This window comes from Heptranchias perlo, chromosome 18 (genome assembly GCF_035084215.1).
Source record: "Heptranchias perlo isolate sHepPer1 chromosome 18, sHepPer1.hap1, whole genome shotgun sequence".
In the NCBI taxonomy this organism is placed as follows: domain Eukaryota; kingdom Metazoa; phylum Chordata; class Chondrichthyes; order Hexanchiformes; family Hexanchidae; genus Heptranchias; species Heptranchias perlo.
The window spans coordinates 46,162,403-46,186,832 of NC_090342.1; the positions used below are offsets into that span (position 1 = coordinate 46,162,403).

A 24,430-nucleotide genomic window follows, 5' to 3' on the forward strand; every position below is an offset into this window, starting at 1 on the left:
ATCTCCAATCCAATTAAATAATGTTATATGATTTTATCCCCTCCTTAATAGGTCCATTGCAACATTTTGTGCAAGAGCAATCTTAGCAGGCAATTTTTCCAGGCTGCAAAATAGAGTGTGTTATAGAAACATAGAAGGTCTCAAGGTTGGACAAAACCATAGGTCCATCTAGTTCACCTTCCTGCTGTCCTTGGAGTTGGAACAAATGCTGTGTTTCTCTTTGAGATACTTATCCAATTTGACCTTGAAGACATCTGAACTATTTACTTGGAAAGACACCAGTGGCCATGAGACACCCTCATCCCACCCATTCCAGGTGGGAATTGAACACGGCATCATTTAAACAAGGCCTGGCGGTTAAAATCAGCCTTTTGCTGTCAATGGCAGGTGGAAAATTAAAAGTTAAAATGCACCCCTGCGTTTTCGAAGTGAGCAATATTTCACTGCCCCATTGAAGAGCGTGGAGAAGGTCAAGAATGGTGATTCAGTCTTGGCGCAACCAAAGGCATTAAACTTGTGTGCACAGAGAGAGAGAGTGGTCTGAAGAAAGTTGATGGACTGTAATGGAATCATCTGTAAAGGATGGATGATGAGTGGAAAGGGCATGGTTCCAGACCCTGTCAAAGGCTTTAGAGATCTCCAAGGAAAAATGCTGCAAATTAGACCAGCAATCGGGATTTTTATGTTGGTAGAAGTGTGTTGGAAGTGAAATTGTTAACAGATTCAACTTGGAAAGAAAAACAGAAAAGGACAGGACTGAGAGAACACACACAATAATATGATTTAGATTATAAGTTTCATTTTGTTTTTGTTCAAATTATGTTTAAATTATTCCATCAGTTGTGCCTCTTTAACCTTGCGAATTTGTTTTCTTGGTAATGATCCTTCAGTCTTGTTTGATTTTTTTTTAAAAAGGCACGCTCTGTGTGAAAGTAGCAGGTGCTGTGAGCGGTTGTGCCTGTGTCCTGCAGGTGGCGGTGGCGAGGGCGAGCACGTTGGTTCCGGGGTTAGTGGGCTCTTCCTGGACACGCCCGCTGGCGCTCGGCGGTGCGCGGAGCTCGGCTCGAGTCGCATTTGGGTTAAGCGGAGCCGGAGTGAGCGGTTGGATCGTGGGCCGCCTGCCCGGGGCTGTGGATCGGATCGGACAGGACAGGACAGGAGGGCGCAGAGAGAGACAGACACATATTCACGGCCCGGGGCTGAAGGTGAGTGACGGGTCGAGCGGGCTCTGTTCAGCCGGTGACAGGTCCGTCCCTCCGGCCAGTCCGTCCCTGAGCCTCTGGACAGGCTGATGGCTTCAGAGGGCGAGGAGGAGGGGCTCCTAACCCAAGCTCCCGACACCAACCCTAAACCCCTCCCCAAACCCCCCCCCTCCTGACTTGTACCCCTTCCCCTCCCCCCCTGACTTGTCCTCCCATCCCCTCCCCCCCTCTTTCTCCCCTCTTTCTCCCCCCTTCTCCCCTCCCCCACACCTTCTCTTCCCTTCTCCTCCCCCCCCCTTCTCCTCCCCCCCCCTTCTCCTCCCCCCCCCCTTCTCCTCCCCCCCCCCTGACTTGTCCTCCCATCCCCTCCCCCCCTCTTTCCCCCTCTTTCTCCCCTCCCCCACACCTTCTCTTCCCTTCTCCTCCCCCCCCCTTCTCCTCCCCCCCCCCTGACTTGTCCTCCCATCCCCTCCCCCCCTCTTTCCCCCTCTTTCTCCCCTCCCCCACACCTTCTCTTCCCTTCTTCCCTCCCCCCCCCCCCCCGGACTTGTCCCCCTTCCCCCTACACCGAGCCCCCGCTCCTGTGAGGAAGCGCCTTTCACACCTTCAGAATGTGTCAAAGTGCTTTGCAACCAATGAATTGCTATGGAAGCGTAGTCCTTGTTATATAGGTAAATGCAACAATTATTTTGTTCACACAAAATGTCCCACAACGAAAATGTGAGCTGAAATAGTTAAATTCCATTATCGAGTTATCTAAAAGCAAAATCTTATGAATCGTCTTTTAAAACTGGAATGCTTTATAAAGCTAATCATGGGCGTAGGTGCTCCAATAGCTTCCATATTAAGCGCTACTTTCTTTTGGCCGGACCACATCGAGCAGATCAAACTTTGTTCTCCCTCACCTTGCGTGGCAAACCCTTCAGCTGACTTGGGCCTAGTCTTTGGGACTCCCTCCTCAAACCCCATCTTGCTCTCCACCTTTCGAAGTCTTCTCAAAAAGTGTCTCTTTCACCAAGCTTTTGGTTACCTCTCCTAACAAAGACTCTGTACCCTCTCTTACTGAAGTGCCTTGGAACATTCTTGTGGCTATGTGGACAGGTACTAAGCCTCACACATCAGGCAGTCTTGGATGTGATTCCTGGTTTGTGCTGAGTTCTTCTTAGCCAAGACAGCAATCGGGGCACAATAATTGGCTTCTGTTCCCCAAGGCTAGATTAAAAAATAATTAGCCAGCATTCCTGCTCCTGAGTGATATTGTGACCTGTGCTGCAGAAAGTACTTGTGTGTACATCGGCAAGCATTGGTAATGTTTGGCTGTGTTGGGGAGGAGACTGACTGGTGGGAACTTAGTGGGTTCACCTTTATGAAGAATGGCAATTTGAGCAAAGCAGTGAAAGGCAAGCAATGTATGTGGAACTAACTTGGTAAGTCAGCAAATTCAGGAGAGATGGTGAGAAAAACTGGAAGAAAGTAAGTTTGATGTATAATGTAAATTATTAGCTTTTAAGTTTGAGTTCAAATATTGGAGCCTTGATGTGATACTCCTATGTAGTACTCCTCTCCTGGGACTCCATGGTAGCCACTATATCAAAACTACACTTTTTAGAAGAGCTGCAAGCCTACCTGTCCCTCCTTGTATGTACTATGTTAATTGTTAAAGCTAAAGGTGGTGGCAAGGGGGGCAAAAGTACCTCTGAATAAAGAAGTTCCGATACTTTAATATATGCAGGTCCAAGATGATGGTAGGAAGGATTTTAAAAAATATTTGCAACGACAACTACTTGCATTTATATAGCACCTTTTTAATGTATTAAAACAACCTGAGGTGCTTCACTGGAGCATTATCCAACAAAATTTGACACCAAGCCACATAATGAGATATTTGGACAGGTGACCAAAAGCTTGATCAAAGAGGTAGGTTTTAACGAGGGTCTTAAAGGAGGAGAGCGAAGCAGATAGGTTTAGGGAGGGAATTCCAGAGCTTTGGTGGGGGGGTGCCTAGAAGGCTGAAAGGCATGTTCAAATCCTGGAGTGGGGTATTAACCCATGACCTTCTGACTCAGATGCAATAGCATTACCACTGTGCCAAGGTTGACACATTAAATAGATTGCAGTAAATATATTTTTTTAAAGAATCAGAAGAGAAACTGGTCATCAGTATTTGAGTGTTTGTCCTCTGACACTGCACTGCTCATTGTTTCCTGAATTATTTTCTCCAGTGCTGCTGGCTCTCCTTTTGGCTAAAATTGCCCCCTCCTTACTTCATACTTCTCTGCATTAAATTTCAACTGCCATCTGTCTGCCCATTTCACGAGTCTGTCTATGTCCTCCCGAAGTCTGTTACTATTTTCCACATTGTTTACTACATTTGTGAGTTTCATGTCATCTGCAAACTTAGAAATTATGTCCTCTATACCCAAGTCCAGGTCATTAATACATATCAAAAAGAGCAGTGGTCCTAATACTGACCCCTGGGGAACACCACTGTATACTTCCCTCTAGTCTGAAAAACAACAGTTTGCCACTACTCTGCTTCCTGTCCCTTAGCCAATTTTGTATCTACGCTGTCACTATCCCTTTAATCCCATGGGCTATAATTTTGCTTACAAGTCTATTCTGTGATACTTTACCAAATGCCTTTTGAAAGTCCATGTACACAACATCAACCGTGCTACCCTCTCCATTACTTCATCAAAAAACTCAATCAGCTAGGTGGATTGCTCTTGGATAGAGCCGGCGTGGACTCGATGGGCCGAATGGCCTCCTTCCGTGCTGTAACCTTTCTATGATTCAATCAAGTTAGTCAAACATGATTTTCCTTTAAGAAATCTGTGCTGACTTTCATTTATTAGCCCATACTTTTCCAAGTGCCAGTTTATTTTGTCCCGGATTATTGGCCTGTAATTGCCGGTTTTATCCCTCTCCCCTTTTTTGAACAGGGTTGTAACATTTTGCAATCCTCCAGTCCTATGGCACCATCCCCATATCTGCTAGTTGGAAGAGTTTGAAGACTTTTCCCCAAAGGCAGAACTGTTAAATTTCATAGTAGCAAAATCATTTCAAGGCTCAAAATTAAAAGCATAAATCAGGCTCTGACCAGTGGTTTAAGAATAATATACTGCTCCATCAATGTTCAAAAGAGAACATATTTGTTGTCAGTTATATACACAGATGTTTGTAGATGGATATGAGCAGCCTTCAGTTCTCATTCTCGGCTCAAACATTCATGTTGTGCAAGTGCCAGCTGTGGGAGGTAACCTGTGACACTGATTGCCCAACATTTATTTATCATACTTCCCTTCATAAATGCTGTGTACTTTCAGATATTCAGTGCATCTTGCGGAATTTGATACTGAATTTCTTTGATGTCATTGACGTTGTCTGTGATGTTCAAATGGTGATGGTTAGTTCCATTTTTTTTATACCGTGGATGGTGAAAACTTTGGCAGATGATTTAAATGAGTCGCTTCCACTAAGAACAGTTCTGTAGGTGGAGCCAGTTCACCTCCTGCCAACTCTGAGCAGCTATTCCAGAATTGCAGATAGGTCTTTAAAGCAGCTGCAGTTGCTTGCATCTCGCAGATGCTCAGTTAGTGCAGAGTTGTCCTTGGCAACTTTATAGACCTTCAACGATGTCAGGGTACGATCAGTACAGGCCAGCAACGGCAGCATTGCATTGCTGTCGTGTGTAGTGGGGACTGAGATCAAGCCCACCTGTTGCCAAACCTAAATGGGTAACCCACCGTCTGTGCTATTGGCAGAGTTTATATTTACTTTTGTTGCCACCAGCATACAAAGGTCAGAGGCACTTGGAAAAATTCTTCTTGAGGGAGTATTCTTGCTTTTATTGGATTGATTCTGACAAATAGCTATACAAAAGAATTTTTTTTTAAAAAATAGGGTCTAAGGGAATTATTTGCTCAAGGTGAGGGATATCTATGGAGGGAAATGGTGATTTACCACAAGATCATAAGCTACTTAACATTCGGCCCATCTTAACCTATCTATCCAGAATAATCCCATTGCTGCATCTAATTGTTTCTTAAATGATTCCAAGGTTTTGCCTCCAATCCTTTGCCAATAAGTCCATTTCAGGAGTTGATAACTGTCTATTTGAAGAACAACTTATTTATCAATTCTATGATGACCTTTTTCTAGTTAGAACCTGTGTCCACTTTTCCTACTCTTAAATATAATTTACAGTAGTATGCCAGATTAACTTTACTGTGCCATTAACTATCTTATATCTCTCCAAGATCATCGCCCCGACATCTCCATTCCAGGTTGAAACGTGCAGTGATAGGCAGAGGCTGCAGTCCTTGTTTACATACCAGAAATGAGAGTTCCAGATGCAGGAGTCAAACACTTACAAGTTCATTAAGGGTTATGTGAACATAGTCTCAGACAACACGCGTCGAAGCTTTTCTGTAGGAGATCACACGTTACAGCCATTGAGTTTCACTCTCTAAATCTCTTCCTTCTACCAACTTTGCATTACAATCCCGCCCTTTTTATACCTTTCTAACCACATTACTTCATGTACATTTCTTGACCTATATGCACTTTGCACCAGCTCATACCAGTCATTATTGGGAAGCTGTAAGCTCTCTAAACATCTGTCATTTTAAAAATTCGTTCATGGGATGTGGGCGTCGCTGGCGAGGCCAGCATTTATTGCCCTTGAGAAGGTGGTGGTGAGCCGCCGCCTTGAACCGCTGCAGTCCGTGTGGTGAAGGTTCTCCCACAGTGCTGTTAGGAAGGGAGTTCCAGGATTTTGACCCAGCGACAATGAAGGAACGGTGATATATTTCCAAGTCGGGATGGTTTGTGACTTGGAGGGGAACGTGCAGTTGGTGGTGTTCCCATGTGCCTGCTGCTCTTGTCCTTCTAGGTGGTAGAGGTCGTGGGTTTGGGAGGTGCTGTCGAAGAAGCCTTGACGAGTTGCTGCAGTGCATCCTGTGAATGGTACACACTGCAGCCACAGGGGCTGGTGGTGAAGGGAGTGAATGTTTAGGGTGGTGGATGGGCTGCTTTGTCCTGGATGATGTTGAGCTTCTTGAGTGTTGTTGGAGCTGCACTCATCCAGGCAAGTGGAGAGTATTCCATCACACTCCTGACTTGTGCCTTGTAGATTGTGGAAAGGCTTTGGGGAGTCAGGAGGTGAGTCACTCGCCACAGAATACCCAGCCTCTGACCTGCTGTGTAGCCACAGCAATGGTGACCCCCAGGATGTTGATGGTGGGGGATTCGGTGATGGTAATGCTGTTGAATGTCAAGGGGAGGTGGTTAGACACTCTCTCTTGTTGGAGATAGTCATTGCCTGGCACTTGTCTGGCGCGAATGTTACTTGCCACTTATGAGCCCAAGCCTGGATGTTGTCCAGGTCTTGCTGCATGCGGGCACGGACTGCTTCATTATCTGAGGGGTTGCGAATGGAACTGAACACTGTGCAATCATCAACGAACATCCCCATTTCTGACCTTATGATGGAGGGAAGGTAATTGATGAAGCAGCTGAAGATGGTTGGGCTGAGGACACTGCCCTGAGGAACTCCTGCAGCAATGTCCTGGAGCTGAGATGATTGGCCTCCAACAACCACTACCATCTTCCTTTGTGCTAGGTATAACTCCAGCCACTGGAGAGTTTTCCCCCTGATTCCCATTCAATTTTACTAGGGCTCCTTGGTGCCACACTCGATCAAATGCTGCCTTGATGTCAAGGGCAGTCACTCTCACCTCACCCCTGGAATTGACCTCTTTTGTCCATGTTTGGACCAAGGCTGTAATGACGTCTGGAGCTGAGTGGTCCTGGCGGAACCCAAACTGAGCATCGATGAGCAGGTTATTGGTGAGTAAGTGCCGCTTGGTAGCACTGTCGACGACACCTTCCATCACTTTGCTGATGATTGAGTGTAGACTGATGGGGCGATAACAACTGGCTACAACACTGGCATCTACCCGACAATGTGGAAAATTGCCCAGGTATGTCCTGTCCACAAAAAGCAGGACAAATCCAATCCGGCCAATTACCACCCCATCAGTCTACTCTCAATCATCAGCAAAGTGATGGAAGGTGTCGTTGACAGTGCTATCAAGCGGCACTTACTCACCAATAACCTGCTCACCGATGCTCAGTTTGGGTTCCGCCAGGACCACTCGGCTCCAGGCCTTATTACAGCCTTGGTCCAAACATGGACAAAAGAGCTGAATTCCAGAGGTGAGGTGAGAGTAACTGCCCTTGACATCAAGGCAGCATTTGACCGAGTGTGGCAGCAAGGAGCCCTAGTAAAATTGAAGTCAATGGGAATCAGGGGGAAAACCCTCCAGTGGTTGGAGTCATACCTAGCACAAGGGAAGATGGTAGTGGTTGTTGGAGGCCAATCATCTCAGCCCCAGGACATTGCTGCAGGAGTTCCTCAGGGCAGTGTCCTCAGCCCAACCATCTTCAGCTGCTTCATCAATGACCTTCCCTCCATCATAAGGTCAGAAATGGGGATGTTCGCTGATGACTGCAGTGTTCAGTTCCATTCGCAACCCCTCAAATAATGAAGCAGTCCGAACCCGCATGCAGCAAGACCTGGACAACATCCAGGCTTGGGCTCATAAGTGGCAAGTAACATTCGCGCCAGATAAGTGCCAGGCAATGACCATCTCCAACAAGAGAGAGTCTAACCACCTCCCCTTGACATTCAACGGCATTACCATCGCCGAATCCCCCACCATCAACATTCTGGGGGTCACCGTTGACCAGAAACTTAACTGGACCAGCCATATAAATACTGTGGCTACGAGAGCAGGTCAGAGGCTGGGTATTCTGCGGCAAGTGACTCACCTCCTGACTCCCCAAAGCCTTTCCACCATCTACAAGGCACAAGTCAGGAGTGTGATGGAATACTCTCCACTTGCTTGGATGAGTGCAGCTCCAACAACACTCAAGAAGCTCGACACCATCCAAGATAAAGCAGCCCGCTTGGCACCCCATCCACCACCCTAAACATTCACTCCCTTCACCACCGGCGCACTGTGGCTGTAGTGTGTACCATCCACAGGATGCACTGCAGCAACTCGCCAAGGCTTCTTCGACAGCACCTCCCAAACCTGCGACCTCTACCATCTAGAAGGACAAGAGCAGCAGGCACATGGGAACATCACCTGCACGTTCCCCTCCAAGTCACACACCATCCCGACTTGGAAATAAATCGCAGTTCCTTCATTGTCGCTGGGTCAAAATCCTGGAACTCCCTTCCTAACAGCACTGTGGGAGAACCGTCACCACACGGACTGCAGCGGTTCAAGAAGGCGGCTCGCCACCACCTTCTCGAAGGCAATTCGGGATGGGCCATAAATGCTGGCCTCGCCAGCGACGCCCACATCCCGTGAACGAATTTTTAAAAAAAATTGGCCGGATTGGCTTTGTCCTGCTTTTTGTGGACAGGACATAACTGGGCAATTTTCCACATTGTTGGGTAGATGCCAGTTTTGCAGCTGTACTGGAACAGCTTGGCGAGAGGCACAGCTAGTTCTGGAGCACAAGCCTTCAGCACTGCAACTGGGATGTTGTCAGTGCCCATAGCCTTTGCTGTGTCCAGTGCACTCAACTGTTTCTTGATATTGTGGAGTGAATCGAATTGGCTGAAGACTGGCTTCTGTGATGGTGGGGATATCGGGTGGAGGCCGAGATGGATCATCCACTCGGCACTTCTGGCTGAAGATGGCTTCAGCCTTGTCTTCTGGACTCTGCCATCATTGAGGATGGGGTTGTTTACAGAGCCTCCTTCTCCTGTTAGTCGTTTAATTGTCCACCACCATTCACGACTGGATGTGGCAGGACTGCAGAGCTTTGATCTGATCCGTTGGTTGTGGAATTGCTTAGCTCTGTCTATAGCATGTTGCTTCCGCTGTTTAGCGTGCATGTCGTCCTGAGTTGTAGCTTCACCAGGTTGGCACCTCATTTTTAGGTACGCCCGGTGCTGCTCCTGGCATGCTCTTCTACACTCCTCATTGAACCAGGGTTGATCCCCTGGCTTGTTGGTAATGGTAGAGTGAGGAATATGCCGGGCCATGAGGTTACAGATCGTGCTGGAATACAATTCTGCTGCTGCTGATGGCCCACAGCGCCTCATGGATGCCCAGTTTTGAGCTGCTCGATCTGTTCTGAATCTATTCCATTTTGCACGGTGATAGTGCCACAGAACATGTCTGTGATACCAGGGCTGAGCAGGAGCTGCTGGTGTTTAGGTTCAGCAAAGCATCGAATGTACCTATTATGGCAATACTACAGAGAAGATAGTCTCTAAGTTGCAAAGCATGCATGAATTGTGAGGAAGTTCAGATCTAAATGTACTCTTATGTATTGTTTAACCTTGAAATTCAGGCTGCTTGTGACCTCTGTTAAGACTGCCACCATCAGCAAAGTTCTGCAGGCTTTTAGCCTTGGGGCTTAATACAAAATTGATTCCTCACTTGATCTCGACCATTTAACAAAAGCCCAAAACTGCTCTGTTTAACCTGATAATTTAGAACCCGAATAAAAGGGATTAACCTCATGGCTTTACTCTGTGCTGCCTCCAGCGTTTAAATCACAATCATAGAATGGTTATAGCACGGAAGGAGGCCATTCAGCCCATCAAATCCATGCTGGCTCTATGCAAGAGCAATCCAGCTAGTCCCACTCCCCCACCCTATCCCTGTAGCCCTGCAATTTTTTTTCCTTTCAAATACCTATCCAGTTCCCTTTTGAAGGCAGTGATTGAATCTGCCTTTGCGACCCCCTCGGGCAGTGCATTACACTCGCTGTGTAAAAAAAAGTTTTTCCTCATGTCACCTTTGGTTCTTATGCCAGTCACCTTAAATCTACGTCCTCTGGTTTTTGACCTTTCCACCAGTGGGAACAGTTTCTCTCTCTCTCTACTCTGTCTAGACCCATCATGGTTTTGAATACCTCTATCAAATTTCCTCACAACTGTCTCTGTTCCAAGGAGAACAGCCCCAGCTTCTCCAGTCTATCCACATAACTGAAGTCCCTCATCCCTGGAATCATTCTAGTGAATCTCTTCTGCACCCTCTCTAAGGCCTTCACATCTTTCCAAAAGTGCAGAGCCCAGAACTGGACACAATACTCCAGTTGTGGCTCAACCAGTGTTTTATAAAAGTTCATCATGACTTCCATACTTTTGTACTCTATGCCTCTATTTATAAAGTCCAGGATCCCGTATGCTTTTTTAACCACTTTCTCAATGATTTATGCACATATACCCCCAGATCTCTCTGTTCCTGTACCCCTTTTAGAGTGGTGCCCTCTCGTTTATATTGCCTCTCCTCGTCCTTCCTACCAAAATGTATCACTTCGCATTTTTCTGCGTTAATTTTCATCTGCCACTTGTCTGCCTATGCCACCAGCCTGTCTATATCCTCTTGAAGTCTGTCACTATCCTCCTCACTGTTTACTACCCTTCCAAGTTTTATGTCATCTGCAAATTTTGAAATTGTGCCCTGTACATCCAAGTCATTAATATATATCAAGAAAAGCAGTGGTCCTAGTGTCCGTCTCGTTTCTTGATCTTGAGAACTGGACACATTACTCAAGGTGTGGTCTGATTGGAGTGCTGTATAGTTTGATCTCAACTTCCTCTAACTTGTATTCTGCTGTTTTGGCTATGTAGTTCAACATTCTGTTAACTTTCTTGATTGCACCTATTGTAAAGACTATAAGATCTCTTTCAACTTCATCCATAGCTATTTCAACACAATTCATAGAGAGTATGTGTGTCGCCCATTCCTACGTGCAGTACTTTACATTTGTCTGTACGAAGGTGGTAGGTGGCTTGTGTGGAGCATGAACTCCATCATAGACCTGTTGGGCCGAATGGCCTGTTTATGTGTTGTATAATTCTATGTAAATTTCTTTTGTCATTGTTAAGCCCACTTAGGCAGTTCAACTCATTTTGTAATTTCTGGGCTGCCTAGTTTGACATTGTCTGCAAATTTGTCCAATTTGCATTGAGTTTCTGAATCCATGTTGATGTAAATTAGAAATAGTGGTGGACCCAGCATTCATCCCTTGGAATGCCCTACTGAACTTCCTCCACCCTGACATTACTACTCTAACCAGTACACCTTGTTTTCTACCCTGTCTCTCACGTACCCTTTCTCTCATCCTCACTTTTGTGTCTGTGTTAGTATTGAGCATCCACAGTTCAAGTTGACAAAGGTTGCAGAGAAAAGTTGGTTTTGCAGTTCTTGTTCTTAACATTCCTGTCTGGTGACAGTGACTTGCATGCACTGCTTTTTCCTTTTTCCTTTCCAGGCACATGTTGGTCAGATGAGCTCCAGTGTGTAATTTGGAGATCTGATTGTCCCTCATGTAAATTTAAATAGTGACTTTCACGACCTCAGGGCGTCCCAAAGCGCTTTAGTCAATGAAGTGCTTTTTGAAGTGTAGTAATCTACCAAACGCGGCAGCCAGTTTGCACACAGCAAGGTCCCACAAACAACAATGATGTAATGACCAGATAATCTGTTTTAGTGATGTTAGTTGAGAGATAAATATTGACCAGGACACTGGGGAGAACTCACCTGCTCCTCTTTGAATAGTGTCATGGGATCTTTTACGTCCACCTGAAAGGGAAGAATTAACAACAGCCAGTGTTACAGCAACTGGTGTCAGACTTGTGGACTGCCATTTTCGTGTCCGCAATGCGGCCAATTCCAGATAGATTGGGTCAGTTGTATGTAAGAGAAAGTTAGATGCTGAATCATGGATTCCTGTGAAAGGCTGAGATAGACGACCTTCATCGGTACCTCTTTGTGGTTTTTACTGAAGTGTACAGCTGCTGGCGACTGCACTCTTGAATTTAAAGGTGCCTTAATCTTCCCTTGAAAATGTACAATAATGGGCCTTAACTGTAGGCTCCAAGTGTGCTCCACTACAATTATGGGCAGTCCCGGCCTGTGGGATCAAAGCCACTAAAACCTGAATAGATAAGTCAAACTCATTGCACTTAAGAGCCTAACACCCACCCTAACAGATATTTATCCCATCAACTTGGGCTGTTTTACACTCTGGTCCTATATGTGAAAGGTCAACTACAACCACTCTGCCACCAGAAAGTCTTTATAATAATACAGCATAAGCCGGCATTCAGTGCTTGCATACAATCCATACTCGTCTAGTTAATGGAACATTTTAATATATATCATCAGATCGCTTCACCTGATTGCATCATGGGTCTCAAGTTTCTGTTGGATCTCCATTTTAGGGACTGGAATCACTGGATTCCAGGCTTGACTAGGTGTGTTCATGGGAGAAATATTAAATAAAGGAGTGCAGTGTACGGAGGTTGTGGGTGTCTCTTTGACGTACTGTGTCCACACTCTGCATCTGCCCCATAGACCTCTCATTAAGGTAAATAGGATAAGATTTTGTGTTTAGATGACATTTGTAAACAGCTTAAGCTTCGCTCTTGGGATTTAATTCACTATTTCCTTGTTTCACTGGTTCAAGTGGATGCAAATAATTCCACAGAACGGCCAGTCAGTATTCCTACCTCAGGCAGCACTGCCACAAACAGATTAATTGGTCATTCGTCTTAGTTGCTATGGGCAAATTGGCTGTCACATTTGCCGGTGTAACAGTGGCAGCACTTCAAATATAATCTGTTGGTTCTGAAGAGCTGTATAAATGTACATTTTTCTCTCTCCAGTATTACTAATCGAAATGCCACAAATCTGAATTTGCCTGGGTGCAGTTTATGGAGTAGATTGGCTTTAACTCTACACTTAATCTGATCAAATGAATCAGAAACCAGCAAAAAAGTAACACTTTCCCGGGCAGGTGTGAGATGTAGCTCTCAGGAGTTCCCTTGAGTCCTCTGAACAGTCACATTGGGGAGTTGAGGGCCGCATGTGTGGCGGGTGGGCCTCTTTATCCTGTATGTGTAACTATCTTTCCAAAGGTCAGTAGATGTTACTATTAAATTATCTTTTCAAAAATACTTTTCCTAATTGTTCCTCTTTTGTATGTAATGTGGCAGTGAGCACAGCTATGGCTTCACTTGATATAATTTACAACAGTACTTTATTGCAGACACTTGTCTTATGATGTGGGGACCTGCGGGTGTGATCTGTGTGCTGATGCAATCTTAAGTGTTGGCATTAAAATATGATATTTACATTGGTTCAACCAGTGTGCTGTGTCTTTTCTCTAAGCATGTGGTGGAGTTCTGGCGACATTTTGTCTTGCAATTTGTTACCAAGTAATATCTATGGGTTGCTCACAATGATGAGTGCTACCAATGGAGTCAAGCTGACAGGATTTACGCAACTTACATGGAAATTACGACAGGGAAACAGGCTGTTCAGTCCAACCAATCTGCATTGGCGTTTATCCTCCACGTGAGCAGTTGCCCCGATCTCATGTTCCCAAGCCCCTATATTTCTTTCTTTTAACCACCGTTCCAACCTGTGCTTAGAAGTTGACGTAATCTCTGCTTCATCCATCGACTCACTAGTGCATTCCATGCCTCACAACTCTCCTACTCTCTGTCCTAAATCTCTTGTATCTAATCTTCTATCTATGTATTTATAGCATTGCACAATTTGCCTTTTGATTTTGATGAACCAGTAGAGGAATGGCATTGTTGTCTGCAGTATGAGATGTTACTTCGCAACTCACTAAGGATTTGAATGAGGCTATACACAAGGTATTGACAAGTTATCAGTGGGTCATCAGGTGAAGCATCTTGCTATTAATGGGGTATTTCCATAGGTGTTTTTTACAGTGTGAATCAAGCCTTTGTGTTATGACATTTGGTTCTTCAGTATTTTGTCAAACAAATATTTTTAGGCTTGACTATCCAAAGCAAATACAAACAAAAGTCCAGGTGGCTGAATCTTTTAAATCTTGAAATAGAGCCTTTATGCAGTCAGGCTAAAGGTTTCTTGGGCCCTTTTTTTGACCTTTGTCTGAGTTGCTGCAGTATGCCTTTTCACTGTGCTAGTCATATCACCTCTCCGGTGACAGACCCAGCACTAAACCTATTGTGAAATAAAACCAAAAGATGCTGTCAGTACTCAGTCATTTAACATTTATAAATAGAAAAGATAGGTTAATGTTTCGAGTGTAGTCCCTCTGCTGGAACAGCTCTGACGGAGGGTCTGCACTGAAAACGTTAACCTGTCTTTTCTATTTATAGATGCGGGTGGACCTTCTGTGTATTTCCAGCATTTTCTTTCAGATTTGCAGGCTTTTCTTTACATTTGTACTAAACCTATTGTGTTTACCAGGGAATATGCAATGGCAGGGTTCCAGGAAGTGTTTCTCCTCTTGAGGCAATGAGGAAAAGAGGAGGGGGGAAATCCTACAGCCAATTTTAATGGTTTTTTTCATTCCCCTGCTCTCCTGAAGCTGCTAGCTCATGTTAATGTCATTTTCCATGTCTGAGACTAGACAGTGACATTGGGGGAGAGGGCTGCATATCCCAGCCAAGGCCACCCTAATCTCGCCCAGTGTTCATGCATTTATTTATTTTGCATATGCAGACACGGCGTATAATTCCAGCCACCTTAGAGTGTTGTCATCATCAGCATGTGAGGTGCATAGGCCACCAGGTAGTTTAGTTAGTGGGCATGATTCGATGATGTGGGATGTAAGATTCACTAAGATTCTAGCTGACTAATAGGTTTGAGTGTCTAGTGTCAGCAACTTTAATACTTTATTAAGAAATTATAAAATTAGCAGATTTCCTGTCTACTGCGCGGAACTTGCATGTTTACCATGATACATCAATTATGGTAAACATGCAAGTTCTGCGCATCTACAGTAATCTAAAACAGTCAGCCTGCTGGATTGAACCTTTTGTGTCTTCAGTTCAAGCTGCCCCCTTACATCAGTTACCCTCACTTTTATACTCTCTTGTGAACAATCCTAGTCATGTGACAGACCTTGATTTTAAGCTTGGTGACAGTGCTGCAACTGGATTCCTTTCTTATCTATATTTCACACAGACATGTTTCTTGGTGCCTCGCAGCATTCAGTTGCTTTCCTTCAGTAATTTTCTCATTATCCCATAACTAACTTTGTCTACTATTAATGCTATTATTTCTTAAATTTTACAATCATAGGTATAAAATCCCACAATATATTTTATTACTCACTCTTTATTAAGCATATTATGGTTAATGGTGGGCATTGTCCTGTTCTTATTCCTTATCTCATGAAAGATTTTAGCTAGCCAATCTCAGCAAAGTCTTATCAGTGTTGCCTTGGCTACGTCTCTGCATTGAAATTCTTGACCGTATTTCTAACTTGAGCTAGCTTCATTTTCCCATAATGCATGTTAGATCAGCCATTTTATGTGAATGTACATTAGACATTTATGTTAATGTGTCTAAAACCTACATGAGACATGGTTTGTATTTGTCAGCAAGGGCGTTTGTCATCGTCACAAAGGTCCCAGAGGTGAAGATTTGAGTTGCACTGTCCTTGTCCAGTTTGAAAGTGGTTGAGAAGTGCCCAACCTCTGACCTGGTCAGTTGAAACTTGGTTGTCAGTCTAGAGTTGGAGATGATATGATTTCTAGGAGCATCTGCTGTCCACTCTTCACACCACCGTGTTGGTAAGGAAAAGTCAAAGGAATCAAGAAAGGTTGACCATATTGGGGGTGTTGAAGAGAGCCGCACTGTTGGTACATAGAACAAATCAGAGTGAATTGGCAACATAATTTTGTCACAAAGTCTATTCACCAATTATGTTACTACATCTGAATGGCAAAGATGTGGAGGATAACCGTGGGAGGGGAGTTGGGGCAATGCATCAGACACAGGATGCACAGTAGCATGCAGTTGAGTATCCACCAGCTTAGTATGTGGTGAGTGAGCCCAAACAGGAACGCAATATTCCGCAACTGAATAGCAAAGAGCGGGATCAGATCAGTAAAGTGGAGGCGTTTGCACCCGAGTTAGAGCCGGCAAGTTTGGCGATTCGGTTATTTCCGGTTTTTACTTTCTCAGCAGTTTACAGAAGTTGGTTTTTGTAGGTTAGCAACCGGTCAAAGGTGACACCCAAGTAATTAGTTCATGTCTGTACATGATCTAGGCGATAATGGATAGCGATCAGTCGTGGGAACTCTGGTTTTTATTTTTCCCCCTTCCTAATCCAGGGATGCTGAAGTTGATTGTTGTGCTCATTTACACTCTCTTCAGCTTTTACAGTTCTAAATAAATCCTGATAGCCTCCTTCTCCTCTTCACTGTGTGAAGTCAAGACTTGAGACTCTGCACCGTTTCATACCTTCAGACTGTGGAACTGCTTGCCGCAACAGTTTTTTAAAACACGTTTTCTGTTGTCGAGTCACTGCTCTATTTACTTTGCTTTCTCTCCTATTTTTCTGAGCATTGGTGAAGACTTGTATTTCAGGTTTAGGTTTTTCAATTAAAAAAAGCAGTGCTGGCACAATATACCTTGAACAATGGAAGTGTAAACATGATGTGTAGATTCATAATAGTTCTATTGGAGTCTTATTTTAAACCACAAATATTATGATTTCTTTCTCTTTAAAAGCATTTTATATTACTGGAATCAACTTTAGATTTTTTTTTTTCTTTACAGGTATTTGAGCTGGCAGATACATACAATTAAAGTTGGAACAATGAGACTAGGAGGTAAGGTACAACCAAGGATCTGCTGCATTGAATCGCATTTACATAAGCCTTTGCTTTACAGTGGAAAATGTTGCACAGCAAGACAACCATCTGAAATTAAATTTGGGACACCACAGAACTACCTATACTGTACATTGATTTGCTTTAAATTGGCAATCTGCAGCACTGAGGTCATACAGGTGACTTGTGGTAAATTGTAAAAGAGGTCACACTGGTTTGATGGCACAAGAGTGCAATTAAGATACATTTTTGGCAGAGATAAGGGTATTTTACTCAGCATCTGGCCATTGTACCGTTTTTGGGGACGATTGCTGTCAAAAGGATTCCATAGTTGGAAAGGTGTCCCATTTCTCAGCACTGATATCCTTCACCTTGAATACAAAAAATAATCAGGGTGGGAGTTTGAAAATTTACATTATGCTTTGAGCAAGGGTCTCAATGTAAGTGGGCTGCTCCCTACACAGATGCTAATTGGTACCATTGTTACTGGGAAGTTATTAGGAGTCTTGCTTGAAAGACTAGCTTGAATGTGCAGGAAGTGCACTGTCCTGGCTTCAACCCTAGGAAAAAGAGATTGTCACTTGAGGGCACACTGTATCATGTAATATCTTTGCTCACTTCTGTTCAAGGGAACAAATTATTGTAAATTTGCACTCTAATTGAAAATGAGCCCAATCAGCTGGTGGTCTGTTTCTGATACACTTCATTGGTCTGATCCCATCTTAATTTTACAATGTACAATTGAAGTAGTTGATTAATCTTCTCTCAGGATCAGCTTTGTATGCAATAATATAAACTTTTTCAAAACTGAAACAAATTCTTCTTGTTTTTATATGTAAATTTTTAGTATCACTTCTTGGAGTACTTCACCTATTTCTAGGAGTCTAATTCAGAAAGTTGTTGTCCAGATGCATATGGACGGTTGAAGATTAGTATAATCTAGAAGTGGGCAGCAACTAGTTGAGAATTAATAAGAGATGAGTTCAAAATCCAGTGCATTGATAATCAAAGCGACAGTTCAGTTAAGCTTTAAGCTGTTCATGCTCTACTGCATTACTGTATGAGAATTACTGCATAAGAATATTGCATGAAACAGTGACTATTTGCTAGTTTGTAAACCAGCATACATCAATGCATAGAACATCCCTTCCTAGTTCAGAATGACAATAGGTTTGATGTTTGCAATGGCATTTTATAGAACAAATTAATAGTTTATAAAATCCAGCTAAGGAGAATGCAGTTTGAAATGCACGAGTCCCAATCAATTTGTGTCTACTCTCTTGAAAACGTCTATTCTTGTCTTTAGTCAAAAGCAAATTCATTCAGCATCCAAGAGAATGCTTAGTCAATCAAGGATAATCTTGAAATACTCCTATTACAGTTGACTTGCTGCTGCTCCTGGTCTGGGTGAAGTGATATTGGGGAGGGTTTTGATTTGTGGTGATGCTCTTGATGTGTGAAACATTATTAAATCCCATTTCTGAGATGAAGCATGATTAAAAAGGATTTCTTCCCACTCATTTACTTCCTTTCAAAATAATGCACCAAAATATAAATATTTTGGAAGGAAAATGCAGCTCGCAATACTAAAGGTGGAGGGAAGGAAAGATAATAGTCACTATTTTAATTTTGATTATCTTCTGTAATAATATTTTAAGAGTAAAATACTGCATTGTTGATCTAATATGACTGCAAAATTCATATCAATAAAAAGATAAAGCTGCAAAAGATTTTTTGGGGAAGCAAAAGTTAATGTTGACTGGATGCATCAATGGGCAAAATGCTTGCCTTTGCTCTGTAATCTGCCAGCTGAAACCACATTTTCTTCATATCTTTGGAGGCACACAACATGCTGAACATACGAAGTAGGAGCAGGAGTAGGCCCTCGAGCCTGCTCTGCATTCAATAAGATCATGGTTGATCTTCTACCTCAACTCCACTTTACCACCTGATCCCTATATCCCTTGATTCCCTTAGTGTCCAAAAATCTATCGATCTCGGTCTTAAATGTACTCAACGATTGAGCATCCACTGCCCTCTGGGGTAGAGAATTCCAAAGATTCACAACCCTCTGAGTGAAGAAATTCCTTCTCACCGTAGTCCTAAATGGCTGACCCCTTAATCCTGAGACTACGACCCCTAGATCTAGATTCTCCAGCCAGGGGAAACAGCCTCTCAGCATCTACCCTGTCAAGTCCTCTAAGAATTTTATACGTTGCAATGAGGTCACCTCTTATTCTTCTAAACTCCAGAGAATATAGGCTCAATCTATCCTCACAGGACAACCCTCTCATCCCAGGAATCAATCCAGTGAACCTTTGTTGCACACCCTCTAAGGCAAGTATATCCTTCCTTAAGTAAGGAGACTAAAACTGTACACAGTACTCTAGGTGTGATCTCACCAAAGCCCTATGTAATTGCAGCAAGGTTTCCTTATTCTTATACACCAACCCCTTGCAATAAAGGCTAACATACCATTTGCTTTCCTAATTGCTTGCTGTGCATGCATGTGAACTTTCTGTGATTCGTGTACAAGGACACCAAAATCCCTCTGAATACCAACATTTCTTAGTCTCTCACCATTTAAAAAAATATTCTGCTTTTCTATTCCTACCGAAGTAGATAATTTCACATTTCCCCACATTATACTCCAACTGCCACCTTCTCACCCACTCACTTAACCTGTCTCTATCCCTTTGCAGCCTCTTTGCGTCCTCCTCAGTTTACTTTTCCACCTAGCTTTGTGTCGTCAGCAAACTTGGATACATAACACTTGGTCCCTAAGTCATTGATATAGATTGTAAATAACTAAGGCTCAAGCAATGATCCTTGCGGCACCCCACGAGTTACAACCTGCCAACCCGAAAATAACCTATTTATTCCTACTCTCTGTTTTCTGTCCGTTAACTAATCCTCAGACAATGCTAATATATTACCCTCAATCCCATAAGCCCTAATCTTGTATAACAACCTTTTGTGTGGCACTTTACGAATACCTTTTGAAAGTCCAAATATACTACATCCACTGGTTCCCCTTTCTCTACCCTACTAGTTACACCCTCAAAAAAAAACTCTTAATAGATTTGTCAAACACGTTTTCATAAAACCGTGTTGACTCTGCCTAATTATACTATGATTTTCTAAGTGCCCTGTTAGTACGTCCTTGATAGATTCTAGCATTTTCCCCACTATTGATGTCCAGCTAACTGGCCTATAGTTCCCTGTTTTCTTTCTCCCTCCTTTCTTGAATAGCAGTGCTACATTTGCTATCTTCCAATCCATGGGTACCGTTCTAGAATCTAGAGAATTCTGGAAGATCAAAACCAATGCATCCACTATCTCTGCAGCCACCTCTTTTAAAACCCTAGGATGTCGGCGATCAGGTCCAGGGGATTTTTAGGCATTTAGTCCCATAATTTCTCCAGTACTTTTTCTTTACTAATCTTAATTACTTTAAGTTCCTCACTCTCATTAGACTGTTGATTCCCTACTATTTCTGGTATGTTTTTTGTGTCTTCTACTGTGAAGACAGGTACAAAATATTTGCTTAATGTCGCTGTCGTTTCCTTATTCCCCATTATAATTTCTCTTGTCTCTGCCTCCAAGGGACCCACGTTTGCTTTCGCTAAAGGATACTTGTAGAGGTCTTACAATTTGTTTTTATATTTCTTGATAGTTTACTCTCCTGTTTTCTCCCTCTATCAATTTTTTGGTCATCCTTTGCTGATTTCTAAAAACCCTCCCAATCCTCAGTCTTACGACTCTTTTTGGCAACATTGTAAGTCTCTTAATCTAATACTATCCTTAACTTCTCTAGTTAGTCGCGGTTGGACCACTTTTCCTGTGGAGTTTTTATTCCTCAAGGGAATGTATATTCGTCGAGAATTATGAATTATTTCTTTAAATATTTGCCATTGCTTATCTACCGTCATGTCTTTTAATCTAATTTCCCAATCTACCTTAGCCAACTCGCCCCTCATACCTACATAATTGGCTTTGTTTAAATTTAAGACCCTAGTTTCGGACTTAACTACATCACTCTCAAACTCAATATTAAATTCTGTCATATTATGATCACTCTGCCCCAGATGATCCTTTACTATAAGATTACTAATTAACCCTGTCTCATTACACAATACAAGGTCTAAAATAGCCTGTTCTCTAGTTGGTTCCTCGACATATTGTTCTAGAAAACTGTCTCGAATGCATTCCATGAACTTGTCCTCCAAACTTCTTTTGCCAATTTGGTTTGCCCAGTCTATCTGAAGATTGAAGTCCCCACGATTATTGCATTTCCCTTGTAACATGCTCCTCTAATTTCCTGATTTATACTCTGTCCAACACTATAAATACTGTTGAGGGCCTATAAATTACTCCCACCAGCGTTTTCTGTCCCTTGTTATTTCTTAGCTCCACCCATACTGATTCTGCACCCTGATTTTCTGAGCTAAGATCCCTTCTCACTACTGCCATTATCTCTCCTTTATTATCAGGGCCACCAGCCCCCCTCCCCCACACTTTTTCTATTTTTCCTATCTTTTCTAAAAGTCAAGTACCCTACAATATTTAGTTCCCAACCTTGGTCACCCTGCAACCACGTCTCAATAATGGCTACTAGATCAAAGCCATTTATCTCTTTGTGCCATTAATTCATCTATCTTGTTACGAATGCTTCATGCAGTCACATATACTGAGAGTATTACAGTAATTAATAATTAAAATAGTTGATATGCCTTTTTCATTGACCATCAGAATTTTTAGCCGTGTTCTCCTTCCAAAATGCCCCTCTCTTCAGCCAACTGTGTGCTTTTGGTGACCCTCCTTGCTTTTGTACATTGATGTGGAGATGCCGGTGATGTACTGGGGTTGACAATTGTAAACAATTTTACTACACCAAGTTATAGTCCAACAATTTTTATTTGAAATCTACAAGCTTTCGGAGGCTTCCTCCTTCATTTTACCTGACGAAGGAGGAAGCCTCCGAAAGCTTGTAGATTTCAAATAAAAATTGTTGGACTATAACGTGGTGTTGTAAAATTGTTTACATTTGTACATTGATCCATTGTAATAACCTTGCCACTAATTTGATTTTCCTTATGCTGCTTTTTAAAAGGTTATACTGACTGTTAGTGTTGCCCAAACCATGGTAACAAGCTGCAGTACGAATGTTTTTTGACCTGAAGGTTTAGTGTCAACTTTGACACTAAGTGACGTGTGCTTAGTGAAGTCTTATATAATTCTGATTGACAGACTTGCTTTTGTGGTGACTTTGATCAGACTGGGTTATTTATAGCCTATATAATTTTTCTATTGAAACGGGGAGTTTTATAGTTTATTTCTGTCTGTTAATTCCAGCCACGTCAACAATTATGATTTCCTCAGCTTAGGCTGGCAAACTTGGAGGCTCTTACAGTTTTTTCTGCATATGGCTGCACCACTTTGCATTGAAAATTGGAATGGAAACCAAATGTACTTGTATGCAAACATTGCAGAGATGGAATGAAGTGAGAATCATGTGCAGGGGAAAATTGTAGTGCATTTTCTTAGTTGCAAATCACAGCCTTCATGTTTTTCTCAAGGGCAATTAGGGATGGGCAATAAATGCCGGCCTTGCCAGCGACGCCCACATCCCATAACGAATTTTTAAAAAAATGTTTAGATTAACAGCTATGCTTCAATTATCTGATCACAAGATAGTTAAGGTAAGGAAGGCCATTCAAACCATTTTCATTCACCATCCAGAAGTCTCACCATTTCAGTATATAATGTTGCTTTATAGAATCCAGAGTTCTTGCCTCCACTACTCCATTCATTGATCACTTCACGTGGGTCCCAAATTTACCTTTTACTAGTTTGAATTTATTTATGTCCCTTCGTCCTCCTCCTTACTAATTAACATTAATATTCCAGGTTTAGCTTTTTTATTCCCTCAACTATTTTATGAACCTGTAACATCACTTCTCAAATGCCTCCTTTCTAGGCTGAAAAGCTTAAGTCTCTCCAGCCTTTCCTTATAACTCAGACCTTTGACACCAAGGACCAGCCCTGTGACTCTTCTGTGCACTGCCTCCAGTGCTTGAGTGTCTCCCTTGTGCCTCAGTGACCAGAAACTGATGCATTACTCAGTGTGGTTTGATCAGAGCACGATACAGTTTGGTCATGACTTCTTGTGACTTGTATTCTATGTATTACATAGAAATTACAACATGGAAACTAGCTATTTGGCACTACTAGTCTGTGTTGCAGTTTATTCTCTACTAGAGCAGTAATCCTAGGCCCATGTGTCTACCCTGATCCTATATCCTTTTATTTCCCTTTCCTTTAACCACCTGTCTAATCATTCTTAAAAGTTGACGTGATCTCTGCTTTAATCACTAACTCTGGTAGTGCATTCCACACCCTCATAACCCTCTGTGTAAAAAGAAAGGTTTCTCCTGCTCTCTGTCCTAAATCTCTTGCATTTCATCTTGTATCTATGTCCCCTCAATCGCTTGAAATAGCCTATCTATTCCATCCATTTCCTTCATAATTTTAAACACTTTGAATTAAAACAGCCTCAATTTTACAAGACTTTATTTGTGTTTCCTCTAACCAGACAGTTTTCGAGTGAATCTATGCAGTACTCTCTCTATTACCTCAACATTTTTCCTATAGTGTGGAGCCCAAAACTGCACCCAAGTTTCCCCTGGCTGGAAAGTCTATAACTAGGGGCCATAGTCTCAAGATAAAGGGTTGGCCATTTAGGATTGAGATGAGGAAAAAGTCTTCACTTCTTTGGAATTCCCAACCCCAGAGGGCTGTGGATGATCAAGTCGTTGAGTATATTCAAGACTGAGATCGATAGATTTTTGGACATTAAAGGAATCGAGGGATATGAGGATAGGGCGGGAAAGTGGAGTTGAGGTAGAAGATCAGCCATGATCTTATTGAATGGCGGAGCAGACTCGAGGGGCCGTGTGGCCTACTTCTACTCCTATTTCTTATGTTCTAATACATAAACATTAGTTCAACATTGTATTGTCTTTGTTGATTGTTGGTTCACCGGTGTCCACAAACTCCTTCATGATTGTCAGTGCCTCACAAATTTCTCAGCACTCTGGGAAGGAAGGAATGAACGAAGAGGGAAAAGAAAACATTAAAAACTGATCTAAGGAAGGAGAGCAAAGTAGGATGAGAAGTCTAGTGACTATGTAAAATGAAAGAAATGGATAAACAGTGGAATGAAAAGATATTTTACAAAGTGCAGACTAATTTGCTCTCCTAAAAGCAATGTTATTTTGTTGCAGGTTGCAGGTTGCAACCACCTTCAGCCAGAAGTGCCAAGTAGATGATCCATCTCTGCCTCCTCCCGATATCCCCACCATCACAGAAGCCAATCTTCAGCCAGTTCGATTCACTCCATGTGATATCAAGAAACGGCTGAGTGCACTGGATACGACAAAGGCTCTGGGCCCCAACAGCATCCCGGCTGTAGTGCTGAAGTCTTGTGCTCCAGAACTAGCCGTGTCTCTAGCCAAATTGTTCCATTTCAGCTACAACACTGGCATCACCCGACAATGTGGAAAAT

At 42.9% G+C, this 24,430-nt stretch overlaps 1 protein-coding gene across 1 annotated transcript in view; it reads left to right on the forward strand.

The window, feature by feature from the left end:
* Nucleotides 1-1,015: 1,015 nt before the first annotated feature.
* fam3c (FAM3 metabolism regulating signaling molecule C) overlaps nucleotides 1,016-24,430 on the forward strand; it is a 49,870-nt gene continuing 26,455 nt past the window's right edge. The window contains exons 1-2 of the mRNA XM_067999854.1: nucleotides 1,016-1,205; nucleotides 16,811-16,863. Of these exons, the coding sequence (XP_067855955.1) occupies nucleotides 16,851-16,863 (13 nt within the window). The 5' untranslated portion in view covers nucleotides 1,016-1,205; nucleotides 16,811-16,850. The remainder of the gene's footprint in view (nucleotides 1,206-16,810; nucleotides 16,864-24,430) is intronic.